General features: G+C 37.3%; 1 protein-coding gene across 20 annotated transcripts in view; it reads left to right on the top strand.

The window, feature by feature from the left end:
- LRRFIP2 (LRR binding FLII interacting protein 2) overlaps positions 1-13007 on the top strand; it is a 98143-nt gene that overhangs the window by 33765 nt on the left and 51371 nt on the right. For 9 of the 20 annotated variants that reach the window (XM_053930228.2, XM_053930227.2, XM_053930220.2 and 6 more), the window contains exons 4-8: positions 571-621; positions 6414-6470; positions 6560-6604; positions 9675-9743; positions 11905-11946. The exons of 6 other annotated variants lie outside the window; for them this stretch is intronic. In XM_053930228.2, coding sequence (XP_053786203.1) covers positions 571-621; positions 6414-6470; positions 6560-6604; positions 9675-9743; positions 11905-11946 — 264 coding nt within the window. The remainder of the gene's footprint in view (positions 1-570; positions 622-6413; positions 6471-6559; positions 6605-9674; positions 9744-11904; positions 11947-13007) is intronic. 5 more of the 20 variants (XM_053930232.2, XM_053930229.2, XM_053930230.2 and 2 more) reach the window with 3 other exon arrangements.

The raw sequence follows: 13007 nt of genomic DNA, 5'->3' as shown, positions 1-13007 counted from the left end.
TCAAATATGAAAGGAATACTCCTTTTTTATCCTTTCTTTCTGACATTGACCTAGCTCTGCACATTCCCATAAGAAATATTTCTGATGCTGTATTACTTCAATGGGGGAAGAACCTGCATGGTAGTATTAAATACTTTATTTTGATATTGGTGCTGGAAATCCCACTAATGGATTAAATGGAAGTGTATAGTTTCCATATTGTTACAGCTGAAAGCCAAAAACAGAAACAGTTCATATGTTGCTAATATTTAGTCTTATATATAGTTTCAAATATTGAATGCAATTCTTGGCTTGAAACAAAAATGTTCCAATGCATTGTCTTTTATGCTTCTAAAATTATAGTTAATTATAAGGAGAAAATTATTAAATACAAGTTCTATTTATGGTACTCTAAACTGCAGAGAACCATGTCTCATTATTGAACATTTTTAGTTTAGTAATTTTTGGTATGTTGAATGTGTAACTTTGAGTCAACAATCATTGTTCTTCAGGGCAAATGTATATGATTGAGACTGTAGAGGATGCAGTGATTTGGAAACTCTTCAGTTTATGAAACTTTTGCATTTGTAGCATTCTCATCATTCCTTTGATCGGAAGTGGGGACAGATTCACAAGTGGCTGGTAGGCCAGGATTGCCTGTTCTGCATGTTGTGTCCAGCTGCTGAAATAATGCAATCTTGAAGTAAAACACTGACTAATACTTTACAAAGTAGGAGTGTTTGGCATGTTTGAACCTGAAGGTCAGAGAGACTCTCTTCTGTCTGCAGTCAACCAAATATGTACTTTGAGTCCAAGCATTTCTGTTGTAGTCTGCTGCCTCAACTCAGCTCAGGAATACTCCTGATCAAGAAAGACTGAGTGAATGAATTTGTTTTCTTTCTATGGGTTTGTCCTCTCCCTTAAATTTGTCCCTCTCTCCCTTTCTCTCTCCTCCTCTCCCCCTCACTTCCTCTCACCCTCCCCTCTTCCCTCTCCTCTTCCTTTCTCCCTCTATCTTTTTAACAAAGTAAGTTCGCAGTCTTTATTGAGAGGTGACCCAAGTCATTCTTCCATCTCCTCTGAAAATTACTCTTATTTTTTCAGGTCTCTCATTTCCTTTTCAAGTCTTCTACTACCGCTCCTAAATTTGTTAACTACAAGAGCAAAATGCATACCAGTAAAATGTTATTAACTGTGAATCATTATCTCATATTACAGGGATTCTTTTTTTTTACCAGGGGTTCTTTACTTGGTATGTGAATAGACTTGAGAATGGGGCACGAAGCCTTCAAATCTCACACAAAACTTTGTATGTGTATGTATATATTTGAAATGCCCACAGGTATTTCTATCATCAGATACTCGAAAGAGTGCGTGATCCCTAACGGCTTAAGAACCGCGGTCTAATTGCTGCCGAGTCAGCAACTTTGAAGCAACTTCCTTCTATAGCATCATTTTAGGGTGCAATCAGAATTAAAATATTTATGACTGTATTGACCTACAAATTTAGAACTTTGTCATCCTTCTCATTGTGATATTTTAGAAAAGGGAAAAAAGATGTTTGATTACTTTGGAGTGGAATCTGTAATGTGTCTTCCGCATGTAGCTGCATTAATATTACTAATGGTGCATTAAGAATGTTTTGTGTGAATAAAAGAAATAACTTTGCTTGCAAGTTTTCCATGGATATATATTAGTTTAATTTCTTTTAGTTATGTATTATGTATTAAATTGCCTAAGATTTTAATATCTTAGAGCAGACCAAAACATTATAATATAAAGCCTATATTAAAAGTATGATATTTGATTCCTGTATTCAGAGACCATGACGGTGAACATATTTTCACCTCTGTGAAATGTGCGCAGTTCAGGCAGTGAGTGTGATAGATTTTCATGGAGGGGAGAACAGTTTGGGTTACAGGCTGAAAATGCAGGTGGTGGCTAACCGAAGTTTTGAATGATATAGCTCGGACTTGGACATGCAGAGAAGCTGGGGTTTACTTCCAGATGGGAATAATGACCATTTCTAACCTCTCTGACACCTGCTTTTACTCCTTTCAAACTGATACTTCATCTCACTTTTTATCTCACTCTTGTCTCTCTGGCTGTTCTCTTTCAATGAGCCTATAGAAGTTGACATGATAGTCACAATATAAAATATAAATTAATACATTTACAATAAAGTAAATAATGCATATACAAACAATAGGATTGTCAGTTATTAGAAGGAAGAACCTTCCCATATGAAAAATTTCGAATTTTAACTAACTTTTTATGTGAGGTGGGATGTCGGGATGTGAATAGGAAGCAAGGGCACTAGCCTCAGGAATGAAGCCCACCCACTTTGCATTCCTGTGCTAATTAGCACTGTGCTAATGCTTTTTACTATGTTTTCATTTCACGCTATAAGATAGGTACCACTGTCTCTATTTTATAGTTAAGGTGGTAAAGGATTGGTGAGATAAACAACTTAGTCATTGGCACAGACGGAATTTGAAGGTATGAGAGAGTGCCACATCTGCTAATGGATTGGAAGGTAAAAGGATCAGCAAGAAAAGGCCTAGGGTGTTCTGGGCCTTCAAATAAATAGTGTTTAGTTTAGTCACATGATTCTGGTGTTTTTTTTTTTTTTAAGATTTTATTTATTTATTTTTAGAGAGAGGGAAAGGGAAGGAGAGAGGGAGAGAAACATCAATGTGCGGTTGCCTCTCATGCGCCCCCTACTGGAGACCTGGCCCGAAACCCAGGCATGTGCCCTGACTGGGAATCGAAAGATCAACCCTTTGGTTCGCAGGCTGGCACTCAGCCCACTGAGCCACACCAGCCAGGGCATGATTCTGTTTATAAATGGGCTGTCTTCATCAGTGGTATGTCGGTGACCTGAAAGAGTAAATGCAGCTTCTGAAGTTTCCTTGTCTTGAAATTGTGTGCCTGGCTCTAGCCTGACTTAAGTGTTATTTGTTGACAGAGAAGATGGTCCTGTGTATTCACCAGGCTGTGGGTTTTAAAAAAATAAAACCACTTTATTCTCACTTCAAGTGAACTTTTAAAAACAAGAGTATGTTTCATTTCTAGTAATTTAATTCAGTGAATCAAAACATAATTTTCCAGAAAGCAAGTTCAGCCTTGGATACTTTTACTAATAAGGGCTCCCAAGATAATGAACACATATTGTTTTCCTGACTGTGGAAGAGAGGGATCCTCTGCCTTGTAATTGGCATCTAAAGACACAGTTCACTGAATTTTTTTTTTATAGGGGCCTGGTACTGTTAATTCGAGAAAAGCCAGTTGGCAATTAATTAATTAACCCATCCATGTCACCTGAGGACATGTTCAGTGATCTTAGAGAGATGGGAAGGGTGGGAGAGAGAGGGAGAGAAATATCAATGTGAGAGAGAAACATCGATCGGTTGCTCCTTTTGTATGTGGCCCGACCAGGGACTAAACCCACACATAACCTAGGCATGTACCCTGACCAGGAATTGAAGCCGTAACCTTTTAGCTTACAGGATAATGCTCCAGTCAACTGAGCCATGCCAGCCAGGGTACAATTGGCAACCTAAGTACTGCTGTAGAAATACCTGGGGAACGAAGCTCTTTGTTCTTTCAGATAAGGAGAAATCTCTGGGTAAAAACCAGGATACCTTGCTATTTCCTTCCATGTTCTTCTTGTGGAATCATTGTAGACTTAGCCAGTATTGGGTGGAATCTTTATGGTTCAGTTGTCTGGTGAGTCAAAGGAACTGAATGCTGGTCCCAGCTCTGTGACTTTGAAGAGGTCAGACTAATTGATCTTCAGGGGCCTTCAAGCTGTGAAGAATAATTCTAGGGTGATGCTAGAATCTTTTCTTCTATACGAGGGTTTCCTCTGTTTTTCTCACCAACTATGCAAAAGTATTCAAGGTAGGGGGAGTAATTAAAAAAAACTATCTACATGCCTATTCTTCTTTATAAGAGTGGTGCTGCATGGCAGACTTTTAGCAAACTATGTGTTTTGGGTGTTTTTTTGGTGTAATGAGAATTTGCTTTGAGTTGTTTGTAGAGTAGCCACTAGCCGTATGTGTGAAATTAGATTTAGATTTCAGTTGATTAAAATGAAAAATTTTGTATCTTAGTTGTACTTCTAGTTTTTCAGGTTTTCAAAAGCCACATGTGGCTAGTGGCTACCTTATTAGACAGTGGAAGCATAGAACATTTCCATTGTTACAGAGAGTTCTGTTGAACAGAACGGGTTTATGGTGTGATTTGTAACTGTGGAATAAGCTATATTCTCTCAGTTCAAATTAAGTGGCCCATATGGGGTTTGCATTTTATTCTGTAGACTTCTGAAATCTTTTAGACCGTTTTTTAAAGGTGGCTAAAAAGAAAAGCTGTTTAAATATAGAGGTATATCAGTATATAATTAGGTATTTTTATTTAGAATTATATTTGTAATAGGTATAATTAAAAATAAATATGAATTCATTTGTATTTTCTGTATCTTTAATGGGATGGGTTCTGTAGAGGTAGGTTTTTAAAAAGAGCTCTTGATCCCTGGCTGATGTGGCTTAGTGGATTGAGTGCTGGCCTGTAAACCAAAGGTCACTGGTTTGATTCCCAGTCAGGGCACATGCCTGGGTTGCAGGCCAGGTCCCCAGTTGGGGGTGTGTGAAAGGCAACTGATCAATGTACCTCTTGCACATCAGTGTTTCTCCCCCTCTTCCCCTCTCTCTAAAAATAAATAAATAAATTCTTTCAAAAGAAAGTGCTCTTGTATGGTAGATGGAATGAAAAGAAAATTGAGCATAAAAGGAAGATTGATCATTAAACCATGTCTGTCACTCTGGTACTCCAAATAATACTGGAAGGGGGCGTGTAGGATTAACCTGCTTTGGTACCACAAAGCTCTTTAAACTAACTAAGCTGACTAGCCTAGAACTGGTCACCACTTAACACACCGTACCTACCCTGATGGGCTAATGCACATACCCCTAAAACTTTTGTGGTGTCACCTGATAATCAAAGGCGGCAAGAAATTTGTTTGGCTTCTTGCAGATTACATGTGCCTATTATGTAATGGAGATGTAAACCATGGATGAATTCCTAAAGATGAAAACACCCGGCAGGGGTTGTCCAACCTGCTGCCTATGAGCTGCACACTGTCCAGGATGGCTGTGAATGCGGCCCAACACAAAATTGTAAATTTACTTAAAACATTAAGAGATATTTTGTTTTCATTAGTGTTTGTGTATTCAATGTGTGGCCTGAGACAACTCACTCTTCTTCTAGTGTGGCCAGAGACGTCAAAAGGTTAGACACCCCTGCATTTTGACTCATTGAGTCGTACTGGTGCTTAGAAATAGACTTCTGAACAGATTTGATCGCCTTGGTCAGTGTGCAGAGCAGATGATAAACAGCAGCTGTTTTTTAAAATTACACTCAAAGTTATGACCAAAATGAGCATGAAGTGTGGCGTTCCATTTGACTTACTACTTCTGTATTTGACATGAGCCATCTGGCATAGCCACACATATTGTCCCACCTGCGTAATGATCATGCTGTGTGGCCATGGGGTGTGTGAGGTGCTGATTTGTCACTGTCGTCAACCCTGACCCTGCTTGGACCAGTGGTGTGTGATTCGTAGTCAATATAAATCACTTCAATACTTTGGACTTTGAAAATCTGAAAGACCAGAAGTTTCTTACTGTTTCAGTTGGTTAGGCTTAGGGACTAGCCAGTTGATTTCACGTAACTTGGGAGTTAATGCTCCAATGCTAATAGCTGAATGTGCAAAAGTTTAGAATTGCATTCAGTTCAGTCAGCTGTCAGGTTGTGCTCATTTTCTTTGCAGTCTTCATAAGGCATACTTCTTACTAACTTAACCAACTCTAAAACATTTATCCAATTCTAAGGAGTTTTTCATACTAATGCTACACAGTCAGGGGCTATTTCACTTAGTTGCCCCCCCCCCCCCCAGTTAAAGTAGTGAAGGATAAAAAAATTCTTTGCAGTGAGCAGAAAATTATCATCCAAATCTTTTAAAAACAATACACTGTCTATGTAATACATCTTCTTGCCTTGCATAAACTAACATTCAAAATGAAAAAAAGTAGATAAAAGTCCACTTTTAACATTAAACACAGTTTCTGTTTAAGTATGCTTTCTTATTTTTATCTTGGTATGTTGAGCTGTCTTTGTCATACATTGATTACATTCTACAAGTGGTGAAGCAGACATACATACACTTGGTTAAATAAGCACATTGCCAAGATTGTTCCTACTTTCTTTCCGACTGAAGCATGTGGCTGCCACAACTCACCTGTTGAGGCTGAGTTGTCCGTACCTGCTTGCTGAAGGAAGGTGCGGCTGCTTAACTGACTGTCCTTCACTCGGTTGTTCTGACCGACAACCCTCTGTTCAATGATTAATTCTCCATGTACTTTTTCCTTTCCCAGGAAGATTCAGAAAGGGCCAGGTATTCCCACCGGTCCAGTCATCATCGTCCTTATCTGGTTTGTAATAAGCTATAAACTTGCCTCTAATACTCTTCCTCATTAACTTAATGTAGTCACTCACAAACCTTTGTTTTTATTTTTATCAGGGAGTTGAGGATGCATTGTCCATGCGAAGTCTTGGCAGTCACAGGGTTGGTATTTTAAGTTGTTTACACAATAGCAAAGCTTCCGTGTCTGAGCTTTCTGCAGCGCCGCTGCCTACGCCATCTGACAGTGTTCATGTATTCCTTTGCCTTTTTTTAAATAGAAAATGTTGGCAAAGTCCTTTCCTTGCAAAGTGATGCTTTCTCTCGAATTATTGCTACATGTAAATCAATTCCAAAATCATAAATATTTTAATCTCTTGTAAGTACTCTTTTTCTATAAAAGGACCTTTGATTTTGGAAAATGATCACAATAATAAGATTGATTTTATAGAATAACATCTGCATGGTTCTAACTTTCAGATTTTTTTTCTACTTTCATATTAAAAAAAATAACAATATTAAATGAGAAATACTTTAAACTTTGAGTAAAACTATTTATGGTTTTATTCCATGGAAAAATTGAGCTACTGATTTGAAAAATTCCCTGCTTGTCATGTTTACAGAAATTATCCTGCTTCAACATTTTGATTAACATTCTGTAGTACTTCTCCGTGTTAACATGCATTCTTGTAGTGTATTAAGGTGGATGAGAAGTCACTTGTTAGAGGCTTGCGTATTGTGCCACGACACTGATCTCTCAAAGAATTGTGCTGTGAGGTTGAAAGCAAGTCTTTTAATTTGCACGTTGATAACATTATACATACACACACTTACATCCAGATGGTTTCACCTGTAAAATTATCTTTAATGTTAAGGCCTGTATTTGTTCATTTCCCTTCCAGTCTGGTTTTCTTCTCATCTTATATATAATGTATAAAAGTATACTGTAATCAACCAGTATGTTCTGGTATACTTGTTATTGATGCGTTTGTGTTCTTAGATAGTTGTTTACTCTGGTTATATTACTTTTGGTGAATGTAATCTATTGTAATCTAAATCTTTTTAGAGTTAGTAAGCTAGTTTTTGAGTCATAAATATTTTGGTTAACTATCAAAGTTTACATTTATAAGCATATTAATAAGCTTCTACAGAAATCTAATCAGCAGCTTCAGAATAATTTTACAGGAGGAACACTTTAAGATAGTAAGTTTGCCACCCACCCCCCTGGAGATAGCTAGAGAGATACAGATATATAAATACTTTGAAAAGAATCATACAGGGAGTTAGTCAACAAAAGATTAGAAGTTGAATGTCTTGAGGGCTTTGAAAATAATCTTTTCTCCCTCCGTTTTAAAAAATGTCTGGTTTTTTTCTTTGCTTTCCATTATATTGTTCATAGTATGAAGTTTTATGCAGTTATTATCAGACTGGTTATTTGTAAATTTGTATGTGGCCTCAGGGAAACTTGATTATGGTAAGTATTTTAGTTTAACCTAATGATAAAACCATCCAAGTCCGACCTAATTCAGGAGTCTTTAGAACAAATCTGGAAACAAACAAACAAAAAATTTAAAGTAAGCTAATAAGGCATTGTTTACATAGAATGTTTATAATAAGTTGGTTTTCATTTTATGGAAGCTATGTCATTAAGTACATTTAAGATATAACTAGAACTCTCACGGCATTTTATTCGTTATGGTAATTACGAAAAATGTGATACTATGGGAAAGAAAGAGTAAAGCTCCCAATATTAAAAAAAAAAAAAAAACAATCTGTGCGAACTTAAATTTAATAAAAGTTTTAACCCTGGCCGGTGTGGCTCAGTTGGTTGGGCATCATCCCACGAAGCGAAAGGTCGCTGGTTCATTTCTGGGTCAGGGCACGTGCCTGGGTTTCAGGTTTGGTCCCTGGTCGGGGTGTACAACCAATCAGTGTTTCCCTCTGGCTTGACATTTCTCTCCCTCTCTCCCTTCCTTCCGCTCTCTTTAAAAAATAATAAAGAGAGAAAACCTTAAACAATGACACAAAATAAAAATTTTATACTGGAGGAGACTCTAGTACTTCACTGTGTGTGAGTGTACATTCAGCACATTGTAAATATTTAGATCTTTCCTGGAAATAAGCCTGAAAGCTCACTAATCACATTGTTTAGAAGAAATATAATTGAGATTGGTTTTCTTTTTTCTTTTAACTAGATAATATTGAGAGTTCTAGGTTTTATCAGATTACTTGCTTTTTAAAGTAACTTTACGATCTAATCAAACCGAATATGTAGATGCCTTTTATTCTCTGTAAAAGTGAATGTGAAGACCTCAATTTCATTGGGGTTTGCTTATCATTTTTGGGTTTTGGTATTTCTCTGCCTATTTTGTTTTTAAAGATTTTATTTATTTATTTTTAGGGAGAGGAAAAAGAGAGGGAGAGAAACTTCAATGTGTGGTTGCTTCTCGCGTGCCCCCTACTGGGGACCTGGCCCGCAACCCAGGCATGTGCCCTGACTGGGAATTGGAACAGTGACCCTTTGGTGCGCAGCCCACACTCAATCCACTGAGCCACACCAGCCAGGGGTGCCTATTATTTTTTTAAAGTATTTTTTCCTATGAGCCGTGTATTTAACAGTCTAACACTTTTGGACCTTGTGTGAACGTTAGCAGTACCTGGACGTGAAGCAGATGTGGTTTTGTGCCGCATTCTTAGGACATGGATGTTTCCTTTTGCCCAGTTAACTTTCAGGAACCACCTTCTTGAAAGGTGGCCTTGCCAGAAGCTGTTTGGGCTGAAAATGGTGTCAATGCTATAAACATTGTGTATGAAAATAAAAAGAGCCAAAAAATAAAGGGCAAAGATTGTTCAAGACTGTGAATAGTAGGTTTGGGGGAGGGAGGAATTAAATCAAAGCCCTGGGGTTAGAATTGAAACAGTGTTTTGCTTTAAAAAACAATCTGACTTAAAAAAAAAAAACAATCTGACTTAAAAAAAAATCTTACAACTGCTTGGTCACTGCTTTGTATACGAAATACAAGAAGACTGTGAGGCACACCCAAAATTAGAAAATGAGGAGGTCTTGAATCAGGAGGAATAATTGGTATTTCTCACTGGTGGAGATTTTTACTGTTGTATGTATCAGTTTCTGGTTACATGTCAATGGCCTCAGTATAATTTTAATGAATTCAATTTTAATATGCTTGCAATTTGTGTTTTGTCATTTGCTACTACACTGTTTAATTCTGTGAAGAACCCATCGAAGGACATCACCGGGACGCACTGGAGCAGAGCCAGTACACCCAGAAGGAAGGACGTCATGGTGTGTAGTCCAGACAGTGTGCGGTGTCAGCAGTGGGCGGGGATTCACTGCTGACTGTCTCAGTTCTGGGGGCTTGAGCACCAGCTACATTCTAATAGGAATCCACACTCACTGAACTTTGTTTCTACAACCTGTTTGCTGTAACTTCTTTTGATTTTTTTTTTCTCCAAAATGAAAATCTTCAGACAAGTATCTGCAGTTAAAAAACATTTTTTGATAGATTATAATAGACTTGTAAATGTTTTAGCTAGAGCTCTTCATATTTTCAGTTTTTCCTTCTTTGTGACTTGTTATGGCTTTAAACAACATAAATGCCAGCTGTCACTTATTAAGGGGGTTCTTTTTTTTTAACCCAATTGTTCTAATAGTAACTGGGGTGTCCAAGTTATGGATTTCCCTACCAGATATATTCAGCAATCTCTTTCATCCAGCTGAACTCTGCATTATATTTTGGAAAGAGAAAATTGAAATTGGTTCATTTCAGTTCAGCTTGTTAAATCTTACACCTTTGGAAAATGCCATTGGTGCTGCAGAGAGAATGAAAAGAAGTAAGAGTTGGCTGTTCTCTTCAGTACACTTCTCTGGTTGGGAGGATGGAATAGTTTTTATGCTAAAATGTGTGGCTGAAGTAGTGAGGTTTTGATACACGTAGTAACACTCTTTATCGCTTGCGTTTTCTGTTAGTTTTAGGATAGTACAAGAAAAGCATGCAAATGCAGACATTTTGTTCTAATACTTTTTGGTCTTTACTACAGAATCATTTTCACTGAATTTATACCAGTGGTAAAATTGTATCATTTAGGCTTATATTATTGAAATATATTTGGGGGGGTGGTTTCAGTATCTTTTGTAAATGACCATGTCATTGGACATGAAGGGAGGGCCTGAGTTTTGTTTGAACTCTTACTGTAAACTTTTATTAGAACTAGAATTTACAATTTCATCTTTACTGTATTTTAACCTTTTACTAATTGTAACCTCTGCAACGAGAACTACATTATATACCATGATCCAGTACACACGTGCAGATATGTGCCTGTGTTTGTAAATTATATAAATGTACAAAATATGTTATTGAAACACATTTCACAAATAATGTTTCTTCTTACTGTGCATGATGAACTCTGTTTTCCTTTTCATTTTTTAAAAATGTGGTTCAACCCATAAATTGATTTCATGACTTACTAATTGGGTACAGCCTACACTTAGGAAAACATTACTTTAGATCAGGTTTTGAGTTTTGTTTCCTGAAGTCCTAATTGGGTATAAGAGTTGCAAGAGTAAGATATATTTACCAAAGTACCTGAAGAACTTACTCATTACTTTTATTTGTTTTATACATTGCTCTTTGTGAGATTGCTTTAAAAGTATAAGCTAGAATGCTTAACACAAAAAGAATGGTAGGCAACCACAAACCTGAGTAGTTACTATTTAATTTAGTTTCTTGGATTTGAAATGTGGTACTCATCTTATTTTCTTAAAGTCCATGTACGAAATACGGTTTTCTGATCTTATAAATTTTACATCCTTTTCTTTGATTTATATTTAATGTCACAATTGTATGTGTACTGTGTCCTCCACACTGTGCACTGACCAACTTTCTAGTTCAGTTTAGCATTTTTAATAGGGAAGGTTCGTGGGAAGGGAAGTTTTTCAGGTGTGTGTCAGTGAACAGATCCAAGGGAACTCCCCCTATTTTGATCCTGCCATTGTTTTTTGTGAGCTTGATTAGTTGTGTGCTCTTGCCCCAATGCCTGTCCATGCATTGCTTTTGCCTTGTTCAAATGATGGGAAATGATGGTAACAGTCACAATAATAAAAAGTAAAATACCTTTTGACTTTGGAATGCTTAATTCCTGCATTTAACGCCTTCCTTTGGGCGTTTGGTGCCATAGTGTACCAATACTGAATCATCTCACCATTACCGATTATGAACTCTGTATGTGAAAGAGAATATGCAATTTTACATGTAGTTTAGCAATAACTTATACTAAAGGAGAGGGGGGAAGAATAGTCTTTAATTCATATTCAATAGCCTTTGTGTTTAATAATTTTGGGCTTTTAAAGTAGTGCTGGACAACTGCAAAATGTTGCTTTTTTTCTCTCTCTATATTTCTGATTTTGGAAATACAACCAACTTTCATCTTTTTCTGAAATCCAGTATGATCCTCTCAAGGATAGATCATCAAGACTTTCATCATTAGTACGTAGTGCATGCGCTTTTGTTAAATGTAGTTTTACTTTATAAACACCTGATGGTGCTAATCATGGATTGTGCCTAACTTTCAGTTTTGCTATGATGTTTGGGGGGAAACATTACTGACAAAGCAAAAACTATTGTTTTGCAATTGTGGCAAAATTAACATTTGAATAGTTTTTTTTCTTTTAGAATATTAGGATCAGATAAAAATTACGTGCTTCCCTTTTCAGGACTAAGATTGGTAGTAATATATTTTCTTAAAATGATGAGCCACCCGGCTGACATAGACTCATTGCTCTGGAAGACAGGTTTCTAGCGGGGTGTGATACCTCTGAGCTGTGGCAGCACAGGCTTCGTGTGTAATGTGGGGTGTCACAGGACAGCAGGTGCGGAGTTGTTAAACAGAAAACAGCTAGCAGTGACAAAGGACTCCTGAAACATCAGTTATGTCCATTCATTTTTGCCTGATTTGGTTTGTTTTTGATGGCATGCTATTTTAGCCAAGGAAATTTAAGCTATAACATGTTGTTCTTGGGTTAACATTATGTTAATAGATTGTCTGAGTTTCTAAACATATAAGACATGTCTTACAATGTCCAGGGTAATGTATAAAAGGAAAGATGCATATTCAAAGCAAGAGAAATGATTGTATAACTATCGATTCAGGATCCAGCTGTGCATGCCACTAGGTTTGCCTAGAGCAGACTGTCGATAGGACATTTCTGGCTGCACTTCCTCATTTCAGGTGAGCAGTACCTGCCTTCTTGTCTGTCAGTGACCTGGTTGGTACCGTTGCTGTCCTTTATCCCTGCATACACACTTGGCTCTGAACTCCTAGGAGAAGTTATGTGTTGAGACAGAGCTATTTTCAAAGGACTCACATACGGTTGTTGTCTAATGATGCTCCTATGCAGGACAGCCATACCATCTGGCTCTTCACTCCCGAGCAGCACTTGCTGTGGGACCACTCATTTGAGTTAAGAGTACTATCAGGGGCAATGTAATACCGCGTTCTTTGTTATCTGTCTCGTTTTTGTTGGTCCAAAGAAGGATTCTTGTCACCC

The sequence above is a fragment of the Desmodus rotundus genome, chromosome 8, assembly GCF_022682495.2.
Source record: "Desmodus rotundus isolate HL8 chromosome 8, HLdesRot8A.1, whole genome shotgun sequence".
Lineage (NCBI taxonomy): Eukaryota > Metazoa > Chordata > Mammalia > Chiroptera > Phyllostomidae > Desmodus > Desmodus rotundus.
Note: the sequence above shows the minus strand (reverse complement) of the source record. Positions and strands in the feature narration are given on the sequence as shown.